We start from the raw sequence: 27,735 nt of genomic DNA on the forward strand, positions 1-27,735 counted from the left end.
AGTTACCTAATTAAAAAATAAAGCAGCTGTTATAAGACTGGTAAGAGTAAACTAAACCAAAGTTCTTCACTGACCCTTCCAGAACTAACAGAAGTATTAATTCTGTTGAAATACTGCTGGGTTTTCATTTATTCCAAAGCAGACAGCCACACCAGCCTTTCTTTTGGCAGCACAAACACATTTTAAGGCAGGTTAGATTTTTTATTATACTTTCCCATCAGGCACCAATAGGATGGTGCCCTGAACAGCAGCACTGGGGCTGTCTTGTGAGTAAATCCAGCTGGGAGTGCTGCTGGAGTTCTGTCCCAGGAGCAGTGACACTGGAGCTGCAGGAGGAGCAGAGATAGGGGATGAGCAGGCAGCAGCCACCGCGCAGGAAGGGCTGTGTCCTGACTAACCAGACCCCAGCAGCGTTGGGGTGGGGGTGGTTCCTGCTGCCTAATGACCACCGAACAAATTACATTAATGAGTCAGCTCTGATGGAGCCTGGGAAGTCCAAGGCACAAACTGGAAGTGGCAGGGGATATTTTGGGTACCGCTGAGTGCTGAGGCCTGAGCCCCCACTCGAAAGATGTCCCAGGCTGTAACGACAGCTGTTACCCCTGGATACAGGAGTGGCATCCAAGAGACTGGGATGAGGGAACCTGGATAAAGAGCATCCTGTGTGGAAAGTAGGTGTGGGCTTAAACAGGAGTACTGCAATGAGCAAATAATCTGTGTTGTCGAAAAAGCAGGTGTGTTCCCCTGTCTGTTTTACCCCCCCGCCGTGGGTCATGCCTGGGCAGGGATGAGCCCCCGGTGCACCTGGCAGCTGCTGCTCATCCCCCTCCCCTGCACTGCCCAGCCTCCCACCTGCCCTCTCCGAGGCCTTGGCACCGCCACAGCGCCCGCACCGCCGCGGGCTGCATGGAAACGGGGATGGCGGCAGGTCCTCCCTCCTCCCCTGCTGCCTCTGCCGCGACCGCGTCCGGAGAAGAGCGGGGAGGAGAGGGGCTGTGGGGCTGGTGAAGCCGGCAGGGCGGGCATCCATCCATCCATCCGTCCATCCGTCCGTCCATCCATCCATCCGTCCATCCGTCCATCCATCCATCCATCCATCCATCCATCCATCCATCCATCCATCCATCCATCCATCCATCCATCCCTCCCTGCATCCCTGCATCCATCCCTGCATCCATCCATCCCTGCATCTATCCATCCCTGCATCCATCCCTCCCTGCATCCCTTCATCCATCTCTGCATCCATCCATCCCTGCATCCATCCCTCCCTGCATCCCTGCATCCATCCCTCCCTGCATCCCGGCATCCCTCCCCTCCCTGCCGGCCCGGCCGCGGCTGCGGCTGCCCCGCAATGACATCACCGTGCGCGGAGCCCCCGCCCGCCGTGCGCGGGGCTGTGCCGGGGGCCGGGGCTGCCGCGCCCGCCGCTCGCCCGCCCCTTCCCTCCCCTTCCCTTCCTCCCTCCCCACCTCCATCCCTCCCTCCCTCCCCGCCGCCGGAGCGCCCGCGGCCCGCGCACCTCGGCCTCCCCCGCGGCCCGCAGGGAAGAGGATGGCGGAGAGCGAGGCCGAGACCCCCAGCACGCCCTGCGAGTTCGAGAGCAAGTACTTCGAGTACAATGGGGTGCGGCTGCCGCCCTTCTGCCGCGGGAAGATGGAGGAGATCGCCAATTTCCCGGTGAGGGACAGCGACGTCTGGATCGTCACCTATCCCAAATCAGGTAGGCGGGCGGCGGGCCGGGGCTGCCGCGGGTGGTGGGGCGGCTCCTCCTCCTCCTCGTCCTCCTCCTCTCCCCGCTCGCAGGGCAGCCGGGGCCAGGAGCGGGGGCTGGAGGTGCCCCGGCGGCCCCCGCGGGATGTGGGGGCGAGGCCTGAGCCTGTTCGGCACCGCGGGTGTGCCCAGGGATGGTGCCCTGTGTCCAAGGATGATGCCCTGTGTCCGGGGATGGTACCCTGTGTCCGGGGATGGTGCCCTGTGTCCAAGGATGATGCCCTGTGTCCGGGGATGATGCCCTGTGTCTGGGGATGGTGCCCTGTGTCCAAGGATGATGCCCTGTGTCCGGGGATGGTGCCCTGTGTCTGGGGATGATGCCCTGTGTCTGGGGATGGTGCCCTGTGTCCAAGGATGATGCCCTGTGTCCGGGGATGGTGCCCTGTGTCCAAGGATGATGCCCTGTGTCCGGGGATGGTGCCCTGTGTCCAAGGATGGTGCCCTGTGTCCGGGGATGCTGCCCTGTGTCCGGGGATGGTGCCATGGGGCCGGGGATGCTGCTCTGGGCCCGGCAGCCCCCGCAGCTCTGCAGAGTTAAGAGCCTGTCCCGGGCACAGAGGGGCTTCGGAGGCCCTGTGGGGGACCCACGGAGGGTGGGTAGACGCCAGCGGCCAGCGCTGCCCCGGTGAGCCCGCCTGGGTGGTCCCGAACCGCTGGAGGATGACGATGCTGCTCGGAGCAAGGGAAATCTCGCTCAGCAAAGATGTCGAACGGGGAAGGTCTGTGCCTTAAATGCGAATGTCTGCTGTGGTGCACAGGTTCGGTGTCTGCTCCACAGCGTTCCCTCTGTGCTGCACTCCCGAGGCGGCTGCCTAGATCGTTCTGGGAGAACATGTGCTCCAAGCACATTCTTGCTGCACTGTCTGATACACCAGAAAGGCCTCCTGTTTACAGTACAAGTGCATGTGGTGTCCACTAAATGCATCCTTTGGTTGCTGTATACTGTTTGGGTGTCTGCTTGTAATGCCATATTTCTTGATTTTTTATCCTCTCCATTTCCAAGCAAAAATAATTAAAGAGAATTATCATGGATGTAGTGCTGCCTGCAAAGAGACAGACAGTATGGGTGCTTTGTACCCCACCTGATAAAATCAGATAAAGTCTTTTGTAAGTGCATTCTTGAGTGACTTTTTTCCTGACAATAAGATGATCTCTTTCTAGGAAATCCAAAGTCCGTTGGAGATAACAGATGTCAGCTCTGTAAATGCCCTTGTAAAACAATGTTTCAGTATTGTGGGCTTCTGGCTTTCTTCATTGTTTGTTGTCTGAATGGCTAATGCTCTTCAACTTCTTGGTGTGCTGCTTCAAGCATGCACATTTCTACAGTGTAGCATCTATTGTGTTTTTATAATTTCTCAAGCAGTTTCAAGCATTTGTCTTTACATTTTTTTATATATTTTATTACTTACTGTGCTCTTAAAGACTGGCAAGGGCTTGATAGATAACACAATAGATAAGGGAAAGTATGGAGATGGATGGCCCCCAAAATACTAGGATTACGAGTAGACAGCTACATTTTAATAGTCCTTTTAGACTGTCTTTTTCAAGATTTATAGCATGCAGCACCAATATTATTAAATTCTTCGTGGTTTAAGATTCCTGTTTTGAGAATCTGTGGCTACAATGTTCCTATGTTAGAATTGCACCCCAATTTCATAGTGGCATCTTGTTAAACATCCTCAGCCAATCTCAGCCAGCCACAGTATCATTAATAGCTGGCAGTAGCTTAGTTTTGATGGCTAGACAGGTGGCTGTGGAAAGCCAGCTTGCATAATCATATTTAATTTGCTGTTTTGTGCATATAGCAACATAATATTGGATCTTTTGGGGCCCCAGTGACAGGGAACTGCCCGCTTACAAAACATGCTACAAGAGGATTTACTGATGGTCACTGGGAGAAGGAAAAGATGGGTGAGAACTGGGGCACCAAAACTGAAGGTGAAGTATTGACAAGCTACAGGAGCAGCCTTGAGATCAAAATAGGATTTCATTTGCCAGGAAAGAGAATGCTTGGGTGGTGAGTAATCTGATGTCCTTGTTGAGGGAATAGGCTCTAGACAATAATAACATCTTTGGGCTCCACCTTTTTGTAGCCCAAAGTCTACCAATACCCTTGGATGCTTCTTTTGTCAGCTGCTGCTCTGTGGCTTACAGCTTATTTAGGGCTTCAGAGGGTCTGGTGGCTAGGGACAGCAGAAATTTGGCTTCCCTAGGATGGTTCCCACTGACTTAACCAGGGTCATGCAGAAAGTCTACAGCAAAGCCAGGAATTAAATCCAGAACCCCTTTACCCTAACTAAAACTTGATCTTTCTGCCTCTCAATAGTGTTGACACAGATTTTTCTCTTTACTGGATCTAATCAGAATTTTCATGGTGTTGCTGAAATGAATAAATGTAGGTTCACAAAACAGATTTCATGCACAAAATGTAATTATTTGGGGTGAAATGCTTTGGCTTATTCTGGTAATATTTACAGGTAGAACATGGCTGGGACCACTTATCTAGTTTCTGTGAATAAATGCTGTTTGAACAATACTTCAAGAAAGAAAAACACACCAATGTCGAATAGGTCCAATGGAAAACTTTTTTCTTGTTCCTAAAGAAATCAGCTTTGTTCAGTGTAGCAGCAGCTCTCCATCTGCTCAAACTGTGGAAAATACCCAAAAGAGTCTGTGTGCTGGATGTGTGAGAGGCCAGAGCCTGTGGCTATGAGCAGAAGGCTCCAGCAGTAGTTGTTGACCATATGGTGGCTTATCTGGCAAAGACAATCCACAAGTGGCTTATAGGGCCAGGACTGCTTCAGCTGTCCCAGGGACTGGTGAAGTGGTCTGGAAGCCATTTGGAAGACACTGTACACTGCAGGAATACACAATGCAGCTCCAAACAGGTGAAATGCAGGTGGTGCTTGGAAATAGTTACATTTATTGGTAAATTGGGAGTGACCCAGGAAGAAGCTGTTCCAATAATGATAGAAAATCAAATGTACCAGTGGCCTTACTGGGAGTAATGTAATAAGCCTAATGGAAAGTGACTCTGCTTTAATGTGATTTCCACTGATGGATGGCTGAATAATGATATCCCTTGTATCTTTAATTATTCTTAACACCTGTGCCCAATCAATGATAACAGCTTTTGGGAGCTTCTGGACTATGAGAAACTTATGCCTAAAACCCAGAGACTCACTTAGATACATGAATGTGTCTATGTTTTTACATCCAGTGCTACTGTAATTATAGAAAACCTTTCTTGCCGTGATGCATAATTTAAAATCAGGTGTGCTACTGCTCTTGAAGAAGTGAAGTCAAAAGTTCCAGCTTTCACATAACTCTGTAGTGTAGAGTGGGCAGGCTGAGTGGGACATACAGATTTGCAGGAGGAAATGTAAACCAGAATGCCATTCTCTATAGCATTGGAGCTCACACCACAAATAAGATACAGATGCACAGATTATAGGCAGCACTGTCTCTGTCACAACTTGCATTGCAGCCTCTCATCCTGTGGACTTTCTGTACCTTACTTGAAAATTAAAAATCTCATCTATGAACTTAAGCTACAAAATTAATAGAGAAGCAAATTTTTTCATGGTATTCCCCCAGTCACCGTGCTAAGAGCCAGATTACCTGTTTGCTAACATCAGTGATTTTGGTGGAATTAAATTGGCCCCTGAAGTGTAGTGTTTAGTTCAGGTTCACTCAGTGTTTTATTGTGTCTTACGGTGTCATCCTGACTGAATGTGATCTGTCCATGTGCTTACTCAGAAGAGGTGCACAGCAGCTCCCTTAATACCATCTTGTGTGTGTTCTAAATGAATGTGTACTTTGCATTCTTGGGTCAAAGCCCACAAGTTCATGCCTTTTGCAAAACTGGTAATTTGAGAAACTGAGCTATTTACATTAATAATGAAGCTCTCTCTCCCATGGTGATTATTTTGCCAAATAATTTTTTGCAGTTCTGTGTGGAAAAATGTCAATTGTTGAGCAAATATCAGCTTCAAGTCCAGCCACTTCATGAGAACTTGCATTTGGTGCCAGACAAAGGTTCAAAAGAGCAAGTGTTGCCTATGGCCTTACCTGTCTGGAGGTGGTTTTTAACAGATTCTCAGTTTCTCTTGTAGCACTGGATTTTTGTAACTACCATTTGGCTGTTAGGCAATATGTTGGCTCTAGACCTTTGCCTTAATGAAGTGCCAGCAGTGAGTATGTGGGTCAGTCCAAGGACAGCTATCATGTGTGTATATTTACTCTCCTCTTTTGAATTCTTTCACACTCACCTCTGGTGTTACGTGAAATGAACCAGGGTGAGTCAGTTTGGGTTGTCCATTTCATTATTTGTTTGAGAGGTTCCATGTGTGCAGGTCATGGCATTGCATATACTGGGGGTTCTCTGTTCTCCTCCTGTTCTGTGTGCCTCTCCCACTGTGTGCACACCTCATTTATCCTCCTATTTCTACCGCTCCTGAATCCAACACTATCTCTTGCTGGGTCACCAGGGTGCGCCAGTCCTGGCCGATGGAAGAGCTCTGTCCTTCCTGTCTCTTACAATCTCTCTGCATTCTTCCATGGCCCATTTCCCTCATCCCATGATCCCTGTTATGTTCTTCCCATGCAGGGTCTCTGTGTGCCCTGGGGTTTTCTTCTGTGTGGGGAAGGAGCTGTTTGATGCATTGGCCATTACAGCTATGACAGGGACAGCTGTTAAACTGTGAATGAGAAACAGAGGGTACAATATAAACAGCAGTTTTCATGTTTGCCTGACTGCCCAGTTAAAGTAATAGACTTCAGCTCATCGACATCTAAAATATTCTTGGCACTCCAAAGTTACTACACTTAGGGCAAAGAGAGGCTTGAACCTTGATGTAGACATACATACTTTTTTCTTTGGCTATGAAGGTGGTTTAAGGATTTCTTATCCCTGGCTTCTTGTTTCTTCCCCTTCCAGTCAGCCTTGGCTGTCTGTGGGACTACGTTATAAAATCAGGTTGGCAAAATCTTGAGTAAAGAAATGAATTATAAAGAAAATGTACCAAGTGAGTGTGCCAAAATCTCGCTTTGTTTATCTTGTACAATCCTGCCTTTCCTGTTTTCCACAGACTATAAAAATCTCTTGGCAGTGGGGTGATATTTACAGGTGAGATTGGTATTACTGTACTTCCCAGTAACAGTCTTATTATTCAATATACAGAGTATTATTGCTTGACTAAGTTCAGGTGGCTGCAGGTACCCAGACGTGCACAGGTCGAACACTGCTGACAGTCAGTCCTGATTTGCACAGTCATAACTGCGAGGAGAATCAGGCTGAAAGGTTGCCCAGGGATGTTCCTGAGCTGTGGGAGATTCGGCTGGGAGCTGTCAGAGGGACGTGTGGCAGCTGCGGTGGATTGCAGAGGTTTCCCTGCTAATGGCAGGTCTGAGTGGCCTTTGTGGCAAAGGCTCCTCAGGGGACACAAGCATCCATGTGTGTTAAATTAGTTGACTTGCCTCAATTTCCAGTGTTCTCCTATGGAACTTCTCCCAGCAGTTTTTTTACTATTATTTTATAACCACAGCTTTGCAGTTGCAAAAGAGCCAGATTCTGCTATGCTGGATTTATAGTGCTATAACCTCTGTAGAATTTTGTTGCCTTGGGCTTAAACCATCTTCATTGAAAGAATTAATGCAAATATTACTGGCCCAGAGGCATGCCTCGAGAAATCATGAGGCTGGCTTAAAAATCAAGACATTTTTACACAGAATACATTTGGGATTCTTTTCCTTTCACTTCTGGTTTTTGAAATAATATTATACCCTGTGACACCAAATGATGGGAAACCTCTGTCAGTGTCATGAATCTGGATGAATGAGTTGATACCTTTAAAATCAGAATATAGCTTGTAACTTTTTCTCTTTGACAGTAACATCACAGTTATTTGGTCTCTTTAAGCAATGTATAAAGCTCAGATATTGTTCTGTTTTAATGGCAGATGAATGTGCATCAATTCCCATACCAGCTGGCCAGCATGAATGGAATTCTTACTCAAACAGGAAGGGAACAGCAAACTGCATTGTGTGATAGAGATAAGCTTTGTGAGCTGTCTCTTTCGGGACTGATGGACAGGGTCTATATTTGAATCTGATTTCGTGCTTTTGATGACTGAATCATGTTCCTTCCACCACTGAGAAGAATAAATACTCCATGGCTTAAACTCACCCCATTGAGGACCATTCAGGTGCAGAAAGTAACTTCTGCAGATTAATATTTCTGGGGGTTAGAGCCACTGGGTTCCTGTGCTTTGAAAGTCCTTCTGAAATGGGTGTATCTTTTTATTTATATAAAGCTTAAAGTACCTTCAGGTATTGACTCAGTCTTAAATGCTGCTAGGCAAAGAAATTATAAATAAAATTATCAAAACATACGTAATTGAAGACAATGTTAAGTTTGCCAATGATGCATTTGACTTGATTTCAGTGTGAGTAGAATTAAATAGGTCTTTGTGTGCCTCAAACTTGAAATAAAAGCGGAGAAAAAAATCTGCAGTTAAGGGAAACTCCTTTTATTATCCATATAGCAGTGTTTCTCTCACGACCCTTTTATCAAACCAGTGAAGAGATGTTACTAGAGGCAGAACAAACAGTTCAGAAGAGGAAGAATTCTCCAGTTATCGAATAGGTTTTCCTGGGTCTTTTGCAAATGTAGCATAATTGCTTCCCTGCTGTGAAGTAGTGCAAAACTCAACTTGCTTTTTTTTTTGTAAACAGGCATAGGAAAAAAATAAGCAAAAAAGCTTTACCCAGGTTAAAAAGTGTATTCTGAATATGTGAAATCATTATTGACTGTATTAAATGATAGTGACCTCAAAGACTAAACAATTAGAAAATGGTGTAGATCAGCCAAACCCACCAGCGAGTTGTTCTCATTTCATGTTCGTCACAGTGAAGTTATTAAAGAAAGGAAGCAAAATGCTTCATTTTTTTATTCTTATTATGCAGTCTTATTAAATGAAGACTTTTCTCTTGTTCAGTACGTTAGGGACTCATACACCCTGTGCTGAGGGGAAGGAACTACCCCCTGTATTGTCCCAAAAAGGCTGCAAGTGATGCAAGCTTATGTACCCTGGGCATGCAGTGTGACTTTGTGGCTGCAGATTGTGTGACATGGAATAAGCCATATAACCTTTTTGTCTATGTTTTCCACTAGATGCATTTCTTCTCTACCAGAATTTTTCATATATCATGAAGAGCAGTTCCCATGGACAAGCATATGTCACCTACCATATATATTTTTGTAGAGAAACTAGAAAATTGCAGGTCTGAAATTGAATTAAGCATTTCCTCTTGTCCTTCTGCTTGAGCCGTGGCAGAAGAGCCTGATCCCCCCTGGCTGCCCCCTCCTGTCAGGGAGTTGTGCAGAGCCAGAAGGTCCCCCCTGAGCCTCCTTTGCTCCAGGCTGAGCCCCTTTCCCAGCTCCCTCAGCCCCTCCTGCTGCTCCAGCCCCTTCCCCAGCTCCGTTCCCTTCTCTGGACACGCTCCAGCCCCTCAATGCCTTTCTTGTCCTGAGGGGCCCAGAGCTGCCCCAGGATGTGAGGTGTGGCCCCAGCAGTGCCCAGCACAGGGGACAGTCACTGCCCCGGCCCTGCTGCCACCCCATGGCTGGCACAGCCCAGGTGCCACTGGCCTCTTGCCCACCTGTTGATGCAAGGCAATCAGAAACACAGATTAACCATGCAGTTACAAACCCGTTTACTGCTGGTCAGGGTTGCCAAAGTAGCACAGAACAGCCATAGGCATTGCTGAAGCTGGATTGCTCTCTACGTGCAGAGCTGAAGTGCACATTAGTAATGATGGATGTCAGTGCTTCTATGGGATCACCTGTGCTTTCTGTCAGAAAAAGTGTGTTCTCTTGAACCATTTTGCTGCAATACTGTAACCTGTTGCCTGATATCACGGGGAAAAACCCTTACGACAGTATTAAAATGGTAAGATAAAAAAGCAGGTCTTTATTGGAAGCTTCCAGGTGCCCCCATGGTAATGGGCACACCCAACATCAGATTTCCACAATTTTTATAAGTTTCACAAATGGTCATATCTAGCAAATATTGTCCAGCTAGAAGAGCAGCTAGTTCAGTAATTTTCCCCCAGGTTCTGCCCTGAGTTGGTGCAGGGGCTTCTTTGTCCCATTTCTTGTTGTGTCTTCTCAGATTCTGGTTGGAAAACAAAATGTCCTTGTAGGTTCTCTTCTTGAAAACAAGACTAAACAGTATTTCAGGAATGTGATAGAAGATTAGCTTATTCTAAAATCTAAGAGAAAGGGTGGGAAAAATACCAGGAGGTATACAACCATGTATTAACAGTCTGCAAAGCTACAAATATATAAAAAAATGTATAAAAAGCTAAAATCTTTGGGCATCAAACCCATGGTGATATCAATTGGCTGATCCCCTTTTATACTCCCAATCAGATCTCATTCCATTTCTGATTCTGAAGAGCAGCAATGGAATTGGCTGTAGCTGGCTTAAAGCAGCAGCCCGGCAGACAGGGGGAATGACTGTGTGCTAAATGAGGGGGGACATAGGTACCTTGAGAAGAATGGTTTTTGCTTAGTGCAGCTATAATTTAAGAGGGATTCTGTGTGGGGTGAAATGCTTTACTCCCTGACCTTAGACAAGCAGTAGCTGACTGGACAGGTTGTGTAGAGGGCAAACAGTGTTTCTGGAAATTTGGAAACAAATGTGCTGCTTTTTTTATTTGTTGTATAACCTGTACCTACAGCTGTTTCATTTTATATTATTGGTATGCTGCACTCTTGAAATTTGACCACCTAATACGTGCAAATGCACATTAGTGTGTAGGCAGGTTTTGCCTAACAATTTTCCTGGAAGGGGTTGAAACTGAGGCAGAGAATTGCATTTTGAGTAGTGACAGACATCTTCTGGCATTATTATATGGAGAGAGGAGTATGTTCATGGCAAAGGGTATGAGATCTACCTCAACACAAGTGTCTAATAGATGTTCCCTGTTGTTTCCTGATTTCTGATCCTATCTCAGTCAGCAGAGCTTGATGTGAAGCTCTGCATTTACCCACAGACCATTTTATGACTGTAGAGCAGAGCACAGAGTGATAGAGTTGTCCTAGAAATCAGTGGTGCTAAGGGTAACTATGAAGTTCCTTTCAATGTAATGAAGTCCTTGAGCATGATTACAAAACCCAATGGCTTGTCATTACAGCAAAGTTCTTTGCTGCATTGTTGTCCTTGGTACAGTGTGTGAAAATGAAGGGAAATTAGAAACAGTGGGAAGACTTTCAGCTGGAGATTGTGAGCTCCTGCTGGGGTAACGTGTTATGTAATTTAGGGATGCTTTTTTCTGTGGGCTCTAAAAAATGGGGGAATGGGACTGCCAGAGGATGCAGGAGGGCAGGATACAATTGAGGTAAGACTGGCTTAAGGGCATCTTTTCTATGCTCCAGAGTGGAGCTGAGATTTGGAACTTTGCTGATGCGCTTTTGCCTATCACTGTGGGGAGGTACCGCTGCTGGTTTACACGGGGACAGTTTGCCAGGAAATTTTGAGATGCTTGAGACAAAACCTGCCCTGTAGCATGTATTAGCCAGTAAGAGATCTCTTCCCCTGAGAGTTCCTGTCCTGCTGGCCAAGCCTTTGTTATGGCTGCACAACCCAGCGCATTGCTTTGTTGTCGTGAAAGCTGCGGTGCCTGAGCTGGGTTGTGAGGGTGTCCTCTTTTAAAGGTGCCTGTGCTAGTGCAGGACTGTTGGTGCCCTTAGCCTGCTGTTTGTCATTCCTGGTAGAAAAACAACCTGCAGAGTATTTTGGGTGGATGCATTCTGGTTTGTCCCAGGCAAAGTTTGCTACGTGAGTTGATGCCAAAAGTAGAAACTCCTTCTGCTAATTTGGCCGATCTAATTTTAAGTGGATTGGAGTAGTCTGTGTGATGTTACTCCGTTAGTGATGACACCTGGTGCAGAAATTATGAGCATCCACAGATGTGGACAGCCCAGCTAAAGCTTCAAGAGAAGAGTAAAATACTTTTCCCTTTGAATATCTGATACCAAGAGAGGTCTGTAACCAAGCAGTAGCAGCTGTCTGTGACAGACCTGTGACAAAATCCAGGACACCTGGATATGAGGAAATCATGGATGTCAGGACAAGCTTGAAGACACAAATCATGACTCTTCAACCAGAAGGCATATGAAGGCAAACTTGTGGCCTGTTGTTTTTAACAGGAGATCTGTGGACCTGACTCAGTTCTTAGAGCTGTTAGGATGCTTCTTACCCAGCCCTTGCTGCAGAGCATGTGAGGATGCTGTGGATTATTAACAGGGACAGAAAAGAAAGACTTTTTGCCCCAGCTGTCCTCAGCAAGAGACCTCTGCCAGCTGGTACAGACTGAGGTAGCCATGGCTTTTATGGAGGGTATGTGACTTGAGCTATTCTTTTGGTTTTATAAAGTCTAAAGTAGGAAACATAGAAAATCTGGTTATCTGCTTCACCAGGGCTACACTAGCTAACTAGTGCACTAGGCAGAAGCTCTGGCAGGCTCTCATCCATGCTGTTTCCTTGCTTGCACATTCCCTGACATCTCTGTGCTCTTCCGGTGTGCTCCCAGCATGGTGTGGGAGACAGCTGGAGCCAGCGCTGATCCCAGGAAGAGACGGATGAATCTCTCTTCTTTGGGGAATCATTCCCTGTGGGTTTGGGTTTGGCTGTGCCACAAATCTCCCAGAGAATGGGACCTGGTGTGTTTTATTTACCAGTGTTGCTCCAGTTTTAGGATCCAAAGGAGGTGTTTGTCTCCAGGCTGGTGTTTGGTGTGGACAATAGTGGTCACCTGCCTCGCTCTGCGGGAGTGGGGCTGCCCCAGCTGTCAGTGCCAGGTCTCAGACGCTCTGTGGTTGATGTGCACTTCCCATCCTGCCCTTTATTGAGTACTCAGTGTGCTAATGTAAGGGAGAATCACGACTCAGGCCGTTTTTTTAAAAAATAGTACTAATGCATTAGCCAAAAATAGCCCTGCTTTGTAACCAGTTCATTAAAGCAGTGCTTTAGGATACTGTATTGGACATAATGGCAATAATTCTGTGGATAATACATGTGTGTAAACATTTCAATGACAGCATTTTTACCAATCAGAAGGTAGGTTTTCCTCCTAAATAGAATAGGGTTTTCACAGTGTGCTGTTTATAGCCTCTGGCAAAACATACTCAAAACACAACTCAGAATTAATGGACCCATGTCTCCAGAATTTAGCCTGTTGGTTTTGGTTTAAAAGCTGGTAGCTGCAAGCAGAAAAATAAATGGATTAGGAAGTCTAAAAATCTAAGACTGTGCTTACTGAATGTTGCTGGAAATTGTGTATTTAACACTTATTTTTAATCCAGTCTTACTTAAGTTGTTGCCTTTTACTTTCAGTAGGTCTGGATTCAGGTTCCTTGTGTACCACAGACTCCCATGACAGATCACTATTGACTGTGGGGCATTTAGGCCATATAAGAAGGGCATTAGTCTTACAGGATGAGTATTCAGTCCTTTCTGAAAATTGGACCCTCTAAAAATATTTAATTGGTCAGTCAAGAAAAATAGTGTGACAACATAGCATGACAATTTTAGTCTTTATTCTGAATCCCCAGTCTCATTTAGGAAAACAGAAGAATTGGAAAATATGGCACCAAGGTATATACATTACTTTTATTTTTGAAACCCTAGCTGTTAATGAAAACCTCTATCCTGAAGCCAGGTGGAATTCGAACATGTAGGAAAACTTTAACATACAGACCTCAAGAGGAGATACTTTAATGTTTTGGAAATGGTTTTTTCTTCTAATGGAAAAATCTAATTTTCCCTCCAGTATTGTAGGGTGAAGATGAATCTGTCATACTGTCCTGCAGATTTACACTGGAATTAGCCAAGGGGGAATGAGCTTGCAGGCAATTAGAGCAATGGTGTGAGGCTCTGCTGTACAGCACTTGCAGGCCAGTCTGGCAGCTTTAGCAGCCCTCATTTTTAATGGGCACTTGTATCTACCAATGCTATAAAAAAGTTATGAGTCATAATGGATCTGTTGCATTGGGTTAGCCAAAATTTGGTCAAGCATTGGCAGATAAAATAAAGTACAGCTAACTAGGATTGCTAGATTACTAGCATTAGTATTTCTTTATTTTAATTTTCCATGTGGTTTCCAAACAAGGGGCGAATAAAGGGAATATACCAAAGGCCTTTGGGCTGCAGGTTTGTCCCATCTTAGCTGATAAGAAAGGAGACACTGAAAGAAACTACCTTAGAAACCACATAGAGAAGTGAAATTCCACTGAGAATCTTATGGTTTTATATTTGCTACTTCACTTCGAACACATCTGTGATATCCAGTGACTTCACAGGAGTGCCAGTGGCCAGGAAGTGTTGAGAGAAGCCAGAGAGCATCTGCACTACAGAATATTTCTCCCTCCCACAGTGACTAAATTTGACATGGGAAGACAGCTAATGCGCAGAAGCCAGAAGGAGTAGCCGCGGTGTTTCCAAGTCGTGTCTGTCTCACTGCTGCAGCAGCTCCTGAAGAGCAGAGGCAGAGTGGCCCTGGACTGACTTTGCTCTTGCTGCTGAGGCATTGGCCATGGCAAGGGCACAAAGGAAGAGTTCCCAGTCTCAGGGAGTGCTGGGGTGTGATGGGATTTTTAATGAGTCCTGGTTTCTGTGCGCCATTAGGTAGCACAGGAAAGCACAGCACATCCCCACCAGCGCACTCTCCCGCTGCTGAGACTGGGCTGCTTTCCTACATGCTGTTATGGAATGACAGCAGGCTAGAAATACAGGTTCACAGATCATTTAAAAAGGTCTCCTAAAAACCTGCCGATTCTGGAAGGCAGTATCTTCTCACAGCTGTTTCCCACCCCCTCTCTTTCCAGATACTGTGTGATAAACTGGAACACTCTGTGTTCTCCTGAGGCGTTTTACTGACAGCAGAGGAGCTTGTCAGGAAGAGGATTGCTCAGGTACATTGCACCGGAGTTCCTCAGATGCTGACTGGCTCCATTTTAGCTGGAATTCGATAAGTGTACATGAATTCCATGTCTGTTTTGGCAATATGACCTTGGAGGTAGCAGGGTGAGCAGTCTTCCTCCAGGAAGAAATGCTGCAGATGGAAGAAGAAAGGGAGAATTGCAGGGAACTTGTTAATGTGGCATTTGGTGCCTCGTGTCCGAAGGCTAGCAGTTCATCCTGTTTTTCAGTGATTATCCTTTTGTGGTTATCCTTCTGTACCATCCCAAGTGAGGCGTGCATGTACATGTACAGGTGTTCAGCAGCACAAGGAGGAGACAATGAAGATACTGGAGGTGCACAGCATCCATTGCCTCAGCAGGGCCAGAAATCTAGGGAGTACAGAGAGAAGCTCTGCATACTCTTATTTTCTTTTTCTATTTAGCTTGCCTCACCTTTTTCTTCTGTCCAATAAGTACTATAATTTTCCTTTTACTAAGAAAGTTTCTGTGACATTTAGATCTGGCCAGGTTTTGTGATAGACTGGGATTGCTGGCGTTATTCACACAATCTCCTTTGATAATCAATCTCCGTTTCAGGAATTTACCTTCCATCCATAAAACGATGGTTCTTGCAAACATCCAGAGAGATCACTAAATCAGCTGGGTCAAGTGGCAAATTTCTGTATGTTTTACACACAGGTGGGGCTGCAGCAGAAGACTCACATCCCATCATGCTGTGGCATTTTAACAAATTCTCCTAGTCCTAGTCCAGACTTGGGCTTCTCATCATGTGGATAGGTTCAGTAGCCCAGTTTATTTGGTTTTCCAGCCAGCCAGTGTTCCCAGGGTTGAAGATCTTGCCCTAGCAGCCAGGTCTGGAATTTGGGCTGCCTGTTGCTAGGTTAAGTCATCTTTTCTAACTCAAAAGTACATTCAGCTCTGATATCTTTAATTTGACTTGGTTTTAATCCTAGTAGAGATGTGAGGAGGTCATACATATCTAATCATATACATAAAAGCTTTTAGATTTTTTTTCTTTTGAAAAAAATAAGCCTCTGATGCTTTAATTTGTTCTTTTAAACAGGAAACCATTTAAATGATAATTTTTTTACCTGGAGCTCTTGGAATGTGTGTGTATGGTAAATAATAATTGATTAAGGGCAATGAGTTAAACAAAAGTCTCTGTTCCATCAAAAATTAATTCCCTAGTTTCCATTTGTGTTAAGACCCTGAAATTCCAAAGCACAGTAACTTGAGTGCTAATGTGGAAAAAAGTCAGGCTAATAGTCACCCCAAGACATACAGAGAGTGACAAAAGAGAAAGCTAGCACAGAGTTCATGGGTGAGGGAAATTGGGATCAGTGATCCTGCTGCAGGTGTAGGGAGGAGAAGTTCCAGCATACTGGATAGTCCCAACATTTGTCTTTCAATGTGTCACTGGTTTTGGTGGAAACACATTTAAATGGAGACCTTTGAGCTTCCAAAACCCCCACTTTGGGTGGGATATATGTCATTTCCCACCTCTGCAGTTCTCCATGGCAATCAAGCCAAGTCTGGTGCATAGCCAGAGGTCTGAGCAGAACCAGGTAAGGCCATGGGGGCTGTGCTCCCTGGCCCTCACTTTTCACTTTTCCAGTGGACTTCGTGGTGATCTGGTGGGGAACGTGCTGCTCTCCTGGAGTGTCAGGGTGGTTCTGTCTCGACCCTGCAGCCCTTCTATATTCAGAGGCACAATAGAGATGGCAGCTTTTTGCCTAGAGAGCAGCTGAGCAATGAAAAAATAGTTTATTGTGTATCCCCACAGAGTTATTTCTTTTGCTTTCATAGAACAGGGCTGCTGTAATAGCATTTCTCTTTGCAGGTGGAATTGGAAATACTGAAATAAATTATGGAGAACCAGGGTGTTTCCTGTCAGAATAAATATTTAATGAGAACAAGGGTTGTGCTCATTCAGAGTCACAAGAACTGATATAAAAGTACTATATGAATGTTAGTTTTAATGCATAAAATATATGCTCGAAATTAAAAATGCAGAGTGAACAGCCTCAGGGGCAAGTGTGTATTAAGTGTGTGACAGCTGTCTCTGTGGGTGATGAGAATGTAAATGTGTCTTCTTTTTTTTTTCATGGCCCACACCTTTTACATTTACCCACCAGTCAGCAAGGGAACAGAGCAATCTTGAAGTGCTTGCTATCCAAAACAATTCTTGGAGGTGTGTGTTCTTTCACATTGTGTCTGGGCTGTGTTTACTCCAACCATTACTCCAAACTTAACAGTTTCTGTCTCAGATTAAACAATAATCAGATTAATGAAACACTAGGGGGTTTTTTTGTGTTGGAACAAAATACAGGATTGGTGCAAAGGTGCCTGTTTGTGTACACAGACCTGTTAGTTAATGTGAATTAACTAGAGACTGTTACAATGACTTGCAACTCACAAATTATTTTCAAGTTCAAATGGTCATGATCTCAGAGTTTGCAGTTCATCTTTCCAAGGACTGGGATGTTGGGACAGGCTTGGCCTTTGTAACCAGTTCTGGAATCATTACTTGTTCCTTTAGACAACACGAGATAGGGAATAAATCCTGGTTTCATTTCCCTTACTGCTCACAACTCTTAAATAATGGGTCTGGATTTTGCAGTTTTTAGGACGTCCCACACCCTTGGGACTTTTCATCTGAACTGTGGGGTCCCTCCCCTGGCTTGCTGGGATCTCTCCCCATTCTGTTCCTCCATCTCACCAAGAGCTTTTCTCTTCATAACCCTCTGTCAAATATCTCTGTATTTGCCTGTTTTGAGAGTTCCCTACCTGCCTGAAGGTAAAGTCACTTTGAAATAGTTTCCCTGTCCAAAGGTCTAATTGAAGTACCTATTAATTTTCCAAAGTGCAGTCATTGGCCATCACATCTAATGGTTGCTTTGTAAATGTCCTCAGAGTGGGGAGAGATAATGCAATTGGGGCCTCTAAAGCCTGTGACTGACTCAGTGTGCAGGGATGTGCTCGGGGCTTTATCCACTCCATAACCTGGATGCATAAATAGACTCTCAAATCATTGCATAACAGGGGCCTTGCCTGCAATTTAGAATAAAGGTCTCTCAGCACAGCCACTAATGCATTTCGAGAACTTGAATGACCTCTGTTCGCGTCATTTTTTAATTTCTAAAATGGAAATAGTACTGTTTTGCCAAGGTAACATTTATGGGGTAAAACTTTTGGTTAAATGCTTTGCAATTCATGGGTTAAACAATTTGGGGGCAAAGATATTTAAATCGTTATTGAATTTAAAAAATCTCAGGTCTTTTGCATGAAAGATCTGCATGTGTTTAAAACTAAGGGAGCTGACATACTACGTTAAAACAGTAGTTACAGACTTAGCTCACAGCAGACTGCTGAGGACAAAAATTGCTGTTATTTCTCTGTTTAGGTCTCCCTTCGTATGGTTGTGTTTAGATAAGAGCTGTAATACAATCTGTTCTCTTTCATTGTTTGGTTTCTGAAGGCACAGGCTTGCTGCAGGAAGTGGTATATCTAGTGAGTCAGGGAGCTGATCCAGATGAGATTGGACTAATGAATATAGATGAGCAACTTCCAGTCCTAGAGTACCCTCAGCCCGGTCTGGACATCATCAAGGTACAATTTATTGCAAAGAAAGTCTTCCAGCATTTGGGTATCTTTTTGCTTGTTTTCATGTTCATCACTTCATTTCATCCTGTGTCCCTCTCCTTTTCATCGCCAGACTTGTTCAGAATGTTGCAGTGATTCGGAGTGTTATTGGCTTATTTTAAATTGCTTTTTTTAAGCTTTATTGTATTCTGTTTAGTACATTAAACGTTTCTCCATGTCCTAAATATCTTGGCAATGGGTTTTCTGAATCAAGGTTCCCGGCTTCTCTTGCTTACGTAAACAGGAGCTGGCCAAATGAGGCAAATCTGCTTTGATTCCTTCCCTGAATTTGTGAAGGAGGAAGTACAAATGCAGATATCCATGGATCTGTGTTCCCACTGCTCCAAATTTACACATCTCAATCTTCAGATCCACAGATCCTGGTTCTCTATAGACTCTGTGGGTGTAGTTTGAGGGATTTGGAATATCCTGCATGAAATCCCACGCTATTAAGACTCCCTTGAGGTCCAGCTGCATGGCACATAAGTGTGATCTTGTCCTTGTGGCAACCACTTCTGACAGAGGCACATCTTGGAATTACTAGGCCAACTGTGCAGGGCCATCCTGTAACAGCTGCAGTGCTGCTTGAACTGAGCAAGCTAAGGCTGGCAGGGATAGAATTAAGCTGTGTGTGGTCAATGACAACTGCAGCCTCAGCCTACTTTAGGCTGAGAGTATTTAGAGGTCAGAGATTGCTCATTTTCGTCTGTGATGCCTAATCCAGCAAGACCTCAGTGCTACCCTGATGCAAAAAAGTGGTGGCAATAGTAAGAGGTTTAGTTTGAGATTACACATTCTTACCTATGCCACGTGCTAGGAGCCTGATTCAGTATGGATTTATTCAGTTTTTAATAGCAGACCATGATTTGTGTCGTATGACAATTTTGTCTCCAGTTACAGAAAAAATATTGTTTGAAGGATGTTCACACACTCAGACAAACCTTTGGGCATAATTCAGAGGGTAAAATTTGGAAAAAGGGGTGGTGTTTTCAGAGCTTCTAATATTTTTTAAGGATTTTTAGTGGAGGCATCACTGCAGATAAAGTTAGTTTGATATTAAAAATCTTCAGCTGTTATATTCTCTTTCTGAGAAGGTCCTACAAATGGAAGTACTTTGAAAACAAAAGGGATAAAAATCCAAAATGATAAAACCCCCAACATATTATCCAACCTTTTGATATTTAAAAACTAGATGTAACTCCCTGACCTGATTTCGACCTGCAAGCTCCTGTTAATTCGGGAAGTGAATTTGTGAATGGAAGTCCCTGTAGTAAAGGGCTTCAAGGGTGATAGTTCAGGACAGCTCAGGATGTGCCTGAAGCAGTGCTCAATAGGAAACGATTCCCTCTGCTTTGTTTTAGGAACTGACGTCCCCTCGCCTCATCAAAAGCCACCTGCCCTATCGGTTTTTGCCTTCGGACCTCCACAACGGAAACTCAAAGGTGAAAATGAGCTCGTGTTTGTTGTAACTCTACTGGCAGCAGTTGTGTGAGTGCTTTGGGATGAGGAAAAAGCTTTCAACAAGTTGATTTTCCCCCCATCACAGGTAATATACATGGCTCGCAACCCCAAAGACCTGGTGGTGTCTTATTACCAGTTCCACCGCTCCCTAAGGACCATGAGCTACAGAGGAACGTTTCAGGAGTTCTGCAGAAGGTTTATGAATGACAAGTGTAAGGAGCTGTTCTCTCTGCACACATTTATTTTCATCTCTGCATTCCTTCTGCAAGTACAGAAGTGAACTGGATAAAGGTGCATTTGTTTTGCATATACAGCAAGGAGGTTGCTGCAGATAGTGCTGCGGGGATTTAGATTTGTCCATGCAAACTATGAGCCATGCTTTTTGTAAATATTTCCCTTTACAGTATTTGAGCCCATGGGTTCAGCAGTTTTCCACCTGAACCAGAGCAAAACTCCAGTCTACTCTTCTAAAATTCAGTTTGCAGGCTGCCAGGTACCTTATAAAAAGTGGTGAATACTCCCAGCATCATTTGATTTCAGTTATTCCTCACTGTCAGCTGCTCCTCAAGAGTGTTTCTGGTCCTCAGGTTTGGAGTTGTTTTCCTGGTAATTCCTTTAATATTTAAATTTCAGCCAAAAGCTCAAGGTTCATCCCTTGCAAGTTGACACAAAGTTCTCTAGTTTGCATGGAGTGTACCAGGGAGCTCGAGTGAGACCCTGTGAGAAGGCAGCTGCAGGCTGCTGCTGCCTGAAAAATGCAGCTCTGTGAGGAGAATGCAATCACCTGCTTTGCAGGAGCTCACCAGCTGCTCAGCCAGCTGCTCCTTCATGACACACCCACCATGCTCCCACTCAGGCTGCAGTGCCTGGAGTAGCTCCCCTGCACCAGCTGATAGGGAGGGCAAGCCCCATGTTCTCACATAACTGACTGCCCCTGGGCTTTTTGCCAAGGGATTGCCACACTCTCTAGCTTAGGAAGAGGAAAAAATTCCTACTGCCTTTTATTTCTCTACAAAATCTCCTCTGATACCTTAATGTGACACTAAGAATTCACCAGGTACCTTGAGCTCTGAGAGCAGGATCTCCTCTAGATCCAGAGCAGCAAACGTGGAATTTAGGGGACCTGATACTGAAGGAGCTGTAATACCAAAGGGAAGAAAAAGGTAAAGCCTACCAATGGAGGTTATTTAACAGGCCTTAAAAACCTTTGCTGCTCCTTATCCTGCAAGCTTGAGCAGGATTAATGCTCTCCTCCCATTCCAGCCTACCTTCAGTTTTCCATTTGCATTCCCTGAGAATGAAATGTTTGCCTGTAGCCCATGATCAGGAACTTCTAGACCAGAGACATAAGAAAGACACGTTAGAAGGTTCTAAGACAGAAAGGTTGGGTGCTCTTTTCCATGTAAGTATCCCAAGAGTTATTTGTGTCTTGATCTTGTAGCAGCTACCTGGCTTTACCACAACCTCCCAGAGCCCATAAAACATCACAGCATGTTCTGTGGCCATAATTGTGCAAATGGGATCCTTATAATACAGTAAATTTAGCACTCAGCTGAATGTTTGCACCTCGTGGAAGCAATACAGCAGAATCCTGGTAACTCAAACATGTACAGTGGACAAAGAGATCAGTTTCATAGGAAAATAATTTTTATCAACTGACCAATTTTCAATTTTTTTAAAGGAAAGATTCCATTTTTGCTATTCTCATTCCACAGACCCCTTAAGAAATGGATTCATGAAGGTAACACATCGGTGTTCCAGTTACCAGAATCAAACAATTCTTTTTCAAAGAGAAAAGGTGGCTTCAAAATACCCTAAAAAACTTTTTTCAAAAAATTTTCTACAGCTGCTTTGCTGAAAAGATAAAATTTGCCAAAAAAATATTGGGAAAAAATTGGAAGTCTTCTTACCATATTTGTTTAGCTTCTGCCTTGATTATGTGAGTACTTTGTGGGTATTAGTCACTGGTAACAGAGAAATATGCAAAATGCATTTCTCATGGGGTTGTCTTCTAATATTGGCAACAAAAGAGATTCTTGAGGTTGTAAGTAACAAGTACCAGTGGCTGAACCTCTGGTAGAGACACACAGATTGACTGAGATCAGTGCAAATGTGGACTTAATCAGAGAAGTGGAAAACAAACAAGTTTTGGGGGGAGGGTTAGGTCTTCCATCGCATGGGTCAAAATGAGATACTGTTCTCCTGGGGCTATGAGCTGCTCCAGTTATTTCTTTTTTTTTTTCCTTTTTTTCCTTTTTGATGATGGCTTAATAACAGAAATGTTCATTTTCCTCATGCCAATCATAATATCTTTGTAGTAGGATATGGTTCGTGGTTTGAACACGTGCAAGAGTTTTGGGAACACCACATGGATGCCAATGTACTTTTTCTCAAGTATGAAGATATGCATAAGGTAGGTTAGATGTAGCAAAATGGTGCTTTAATCTCATTTAGCATCCTAGTTTTTCAAATACATGAAGCACAAAATTACATTTTTGTGTCCATATTTGGGCTCCCTAATGCCTGATAGCATTTTTAAAGCACTGGCTTTAAAAATTCAGTAGCTTCTATGGACTTTAAGCACTTTCATATACATAGTAATTTACTGGGGAGTCTGCCTGCATCCATAGGCACTGAACTACTTGCAGAGAAGGCAGCAGTGTGAAACTGTTCAGTACTTGCTACACTCAGCCTTGGACATTCATTTAAAAAAAAAGTCTTGCTGTATGTGCTGTTCCAATGAGGAAAAAAAGTATATAATCAATATTTTTTCCTATGCATTTGGCATTTATAATGATTATTTGGTTGTTCTTACTGCTTTCTGTGAAACAAATTTGAAAACAATGAGGGTATGATCATGTAGGTGGATATAATTATTGGGTCCTTACTGTATGCTGGCTAATAAATCCACATTAGTCAGAAATCTGGTGAAAATGGTATGTATTTCTTATTGCAGTAATTCATGTTTGAGAGCTAATGAAAATACTTCAAAATGTTTATTTGTCTGGAAAACTAATGCAAACATAGGAAAAACCCAGCTCCTCTTTCTAAAAAGACAAAATCAGGACAAGACTCAATAAAAATCTGGGTAAATTATAATTCCAGCTTTACTGAGCCTTCTGATGGAGTGGGGTTCTAAAAGAAGGCATAATACAATCAGAGTTAGTAAAGTTTAGTCGAAATTATTTCAAACCCAGGGTTTTGAATAATTAATGTATTGCTAGCTGTGCTCACCAGCTGGTGGCATCACAGCATCCTTCTGCTTCCTCATAAATATTGCTATTTTGTTCTTGCAACTCATACTGAGGAACCTTGGACTTCTGGAGATGTAAATTAATGGTTATTTTCAGAGGCCACCTCACCAGCTCCTTTCCATCCACATGAATGCAGTCCCAGAACCTGACAGAGGAAGAAGGGCTCTCCAAATGGTTTTAGTTGTTTATTTGACTAAGGTGAAAATCAAAGTAATTTTTAAATCCTCTGAAATGCACTGGTATTCCAAAGGGATCAGTTAAGAGTGGGGTGTTCTCTGAAGTGGGAAGCATCACAGTTACTTTTCAGCTGTTCCCTGTTCCAACATCTGAACATCATGGCCATGTTCTCTGCCAACCTGTCTTACTCTAATTGCTCGGAATGTGTTTCTTTTCAGCAATTTGGAAGGTGGCAAAACTTCGAGGCAGTGGTGTTTCTGCGACTTCTGCACTTGTATTTTTCACACTCACTGGGATATAGCTTACTTTGAAATGTTTAAACTCACTAAAAATGTAATTTTAAACATTGTGAAATAACCTGGGTTTTAAATGCTCTCTTACAGGACCTAGCAACAATGGTTGAGCAGCTGGTGAGGTTCTTAGGAGTTTCTTATGACAAAGCACAGTTGGAATCCATGGTGGAACACTGCCATCAACTCATTGATCAGTGCTGTAATGCAGAGGCTCTTCCTGTTGGCAGGGGTATGTTTAAAACCCACAGCAAAACTCTTCTTGGAGAAGTTGCAAGAAGCAGATTAGTGACCTCTAGGGTGTGTTAGATGTTGGCAAAATATTGCCATGTAAAAGATGGGAGGGAACTGACTGTTGGTGCAATTTGGGGGCTGGGTTCTTTTGAAATCAAGTTAGGTAGAAGTGACAGGAAAGGATGGAAGAATCCAAGATTAACAGTGTAATTTCAGACCACTCTGTCAGAGGGTCTTTGTCTTGCTTCGGTGGATTCAGCTCTTCGTGCTGAGAACTCTGCACTGCTCCTTCTGACCTTTGGCATGCCAAAGCCCATACCATCTCATACAGTTTATCCTGGCCTGAGCCCTTGGGTTGAAGTATATCAGATTTTCTAGAATAGCAGATATTTCTAATGTGTAAAATTACAAGGAACCACAGCTTCTCTTATGAGCCTTTTATTTTCGTTACCTACCTCAGCTGTGTAAAATGTCTTTATCTTCCAGATGTTTATTCTGGTGAGATCTTTCTCTAGGAACCTGGAGGTGCCATTTGATCTGTTGATCCATCTGTCCTTTGATAAGGAATCAAGTCCTTTCAGTAGTCTTTGAGAAGTGTAAGAGTGAACTTAGGGTCCCTCAAATTATTTTCTGTGAGCTGCTTTACAGCACTTTTAGAAATGAGAGAACCAGGTCAAGATGATCAGTTCCTATGTTACCCCAACATATGCCTTATCCAAACATAAAATCACTTCATACACTAATTTAATCCTGTTTTATTTGGAACTTTCCCTTGTTTTCCACCCATAGTCCTCTTAGCACTTTATGATACAGCATCATACATGAAGCACATGTTTATCATAACAACAAAGTCTCTCAGAGGAATCAGTTTGCAGGTTATTGTCCCTTTTTCAGGGATTATGAGAGGAATACTTTGCTCTTAGATGTCTGTGTGTAGCAGCCCTTTCCATACTACCATTTTCAGCCAGCCTTCATGTGATCTGCAAATAATACCAACTGTAATACTTATAATTGTTTTCAAATCTCTGATGAAAATACCAGATATCATGAGACCCTCTTGACTACTAGTTCTGTGTCAGCTAGTTATTTATTCAGTTATCCCACATTTGGTTGGGACATCCCAAGGTCCTTGGATAAGGTGCTCGTGTGGGTACAAGGCTTTACAAGCAGCGGGGTTGTGTTCTCCTTGGTGGCCCACACGTAGCCTCTTATTTCTACTGGCTACAAACGTGTCAAAAGGAAGCCTTCATGTTGCAGTAGAGAAGGAAGGGAGCTACAGCACTTAATGTGATATTTTGTCATTTGTTTGCTGTGTGCTTTTCAGTATAAATATCCTTATTTTGAATTTCTTTTCTTTGCTGTCTTTGGCTTTTACAATATTTTGTTTCTCCAGAATGTAGCTTCATTAGCAGTGCTTTGTTCCTTCTCTGTTCGTTTCTGTGACAAAGAATGGTGGCAATGACATGACAGCTGATTGTAATTTGTTTCAAATATTTTTAATTTGTCATTAGTTACATTTACTTTATTATTTTGCTTTGTTTTAGTTCTTCATTTTTTTTTTCTTTTAGCACATTGATCTTTACTCTGAAGATAACCCTGAACTGCTGTGAAAGCAGAACAATGATTAGATATGTTACTTGTATTTGACTCTAATCACATCATAATTTACGCAGTTGCATGATTCAAATCATAAACCAGGTGGGTGACTTTTTGACAAGCTATCAATTCATATGGTAAAAAAGAAAACAATTGTTACAAATAATCCCCTGTGTATGTATGTCGTTTGTAAAACTTGTCATTTGTCCATACATGTTGTTAGGGAGACTCAGAAATAAAAGGCTTTTCTTTACAGAGGAAGAAAACATTTTATTATCATTATTGAATGGGAAATACAGGGTTCTGTGTTTCATGCTGTACTTTTTGCAGTTGTAGTTGCCAGAGCAAAATTTCAGTTAATATCAGATGTTTATGATTGTAATCACTTTCTTAATTTATTTTTTAAAAAATACATGAGAAATTTGGTGAAAACAATATATGGGATTTTCAGTGTCAGGTTATTCTGGTCTTTGGATCCTGAGAAGAAACCAGGATACTTTCATACCTTCAGGAGTTACAGAAAAGCCCTGATTTCATAAAATGTCCCTTGCCACACATGCTATACCATCATGTTAATAAGTAATGTGTAGATGCTTCAGACAGTTTTGTCTTTGGTCTCAATTATAAAGTTGCTGCATAAAAGCAATGGTAATTGAATTAAATGGGTATTCTTATGCATCAAATGCATAATTAAACTGCCTGCATGTAGCTTTGTTCTTGCTGTTATGATTGAACTCTGGTAGCACAGTCCCAATTCTCCTTTCAGTCTGGATTTTGTCTCTATCTCCAGCATAAATGAGAAGATAATTGGGCCTCCCAGTCCAGTTATTCCATGGGGCTTATTTAGCCATAAGTAACCCTGGCTGGCTTGGAGTTAAATATATTTTGGGCTGCTTTGAAACAGTTGTTAAGGGGGCTGCTGTTCTTGGCTGGTAGGTTCAGCAGGGTCACCAGCTTATTTTACTGATTGGGTCCAATAGAATGCTTCCTATGAGGAATATGTCCAGTGTCCATATTGCATCCCTCAAAAGCTTCCTATTCCTTGTGTTCAAAATTAAAATGTCAGTGGCACAAGTTGCATGCATGGCACTTGTTCTCTTCCATAGACAGAAACTCGTATTTAACAAACAAATCTCCCCATGTTGAGAAATGGAAGTTAATCTGTTGGACTTATCTCTAGACACAAAAGAATAGAAATTAGCAATGAAAATATTACACTTCAGTAGTCAGTTTTATACGCCACATTCCATGTACCTTTTGGATAGTTCTCTAACAAGTGGGTGCTGTAGACACCGTACTTTTGGAATGTGTTGTTAGCTCTTGGAATTATTAAACAGCCATAGCTTGCACTGAAAGCACAAATCCACCTTTAAGTGAACACCCAGCCCAAAATCTGTGTTCATTTCTGATTAAGGCCAGAGTAAAGTCTCATACAAATCTGAATTCTTCCTGTGTAACACTGGGCTGGTGCAGCTGAAGAGGTGTATGGTCCATATTTTAGGCTTTGCAAGGGTTGTTCCAGAGTTTTGGGTGACACAGTGAACAGCCTTAGGTCTCATTAAGCTTTCAGTGAAAGCCCAGACTGATCAGAATCTCACAGCTGATACTTGGTGCCCTGCACAACTAGACTGTAGGTATTTGGTGTCCTGTTACATGCACTCTCTGACTTGTGTTCTTTTCTGTGTTTCAGGACGAGTTGGGCTATGGAAAGACATCTTCACTGTTTCAATGAATGAGAAATTTGATTTAGTTTATAAACAGAAGATGGGAAAATGTGACCTCACATTCGATTTTTATTTATAAAAAATGCATGCATATTATATCCAGATATAGCTAGAAGTGCTTTATGCATTCATTTATTACCTGCTGGACAAACTACTGTAGCTATTATGTGTAATAAGATTTAAAGAAAGAAAAACAATCCAAGTAAACCTTATCAGATGCAATTATCTTTGATCCTGAACAGCTGTTTATCTTCTAGTATTTAAGTCCTTTGTCCCCATGCAAGAACTTCCCAGACAATACTAGAACATTCAGCTGTTATGGAATGTATTATATACGTATAAGGTATGTATCATATATGCAACTAGAATGTACACCTTTTCAGCCCCACATTGATTATTTAATGTGTTTTATAAAAGCTTGTCACTAGAACCTAAATAAACATCCGTAAACCAAATAAAAATTTATTTCTGAGGGAAACAAGTAACAGGCCAAAACAGTATGCTAGAATGATCTCAGGGGTTAATCGTCACATTTATTTTTATAGCAGGTATAACCAAGTATAAATACATCCCATTCCAAAATAGGAACTGATCCCAGT

General features: G+C 43.2%; 1 protein-coding gene across 1 annotated transcript; it reads left to right on the forward strand.

Moving 5' to 3' along the window:
• Positions 1 to 1,551: 1,551 nt before the first annotated feature.
• Positions 1,552 to 27,215, forward strand: SULT4A1 (sulfotransferase family 4A member 1; the record flags this gene model as incomplete). The annotated part of the gene is made up of 7 exons (XM_082281205.1): positions 1,552 to 1,720; positions 18,237 to 18,367; positions 19,762 to 19,842; positions 19,947 to 20,073; positions 22,180 to 22,274; positions 23,676 to 23,814; positions 27,103 to 27,215. 7 exons carry the CDS (start codon positions 1,552 to 1,554, stop codon positions 27,213 to 27,215), a joined length of 855 nt encoding a protein of 284 aa, XP_082137331.1.
• Positions 27,216 to 27,735: the final 520 nt, after the last annotated feature.

Source organism: Coloeus monedula (genome assembly GCF_965178545.1).
Source record: "Coloeus monedula genome assembly, chromosome: 4".
NCBI classification, from domain to species: Eukaryota; Metazoa; Chordata; class Aves; order Passeriformes; family Corvidae; genus Coloeus; species Coloeus monedula.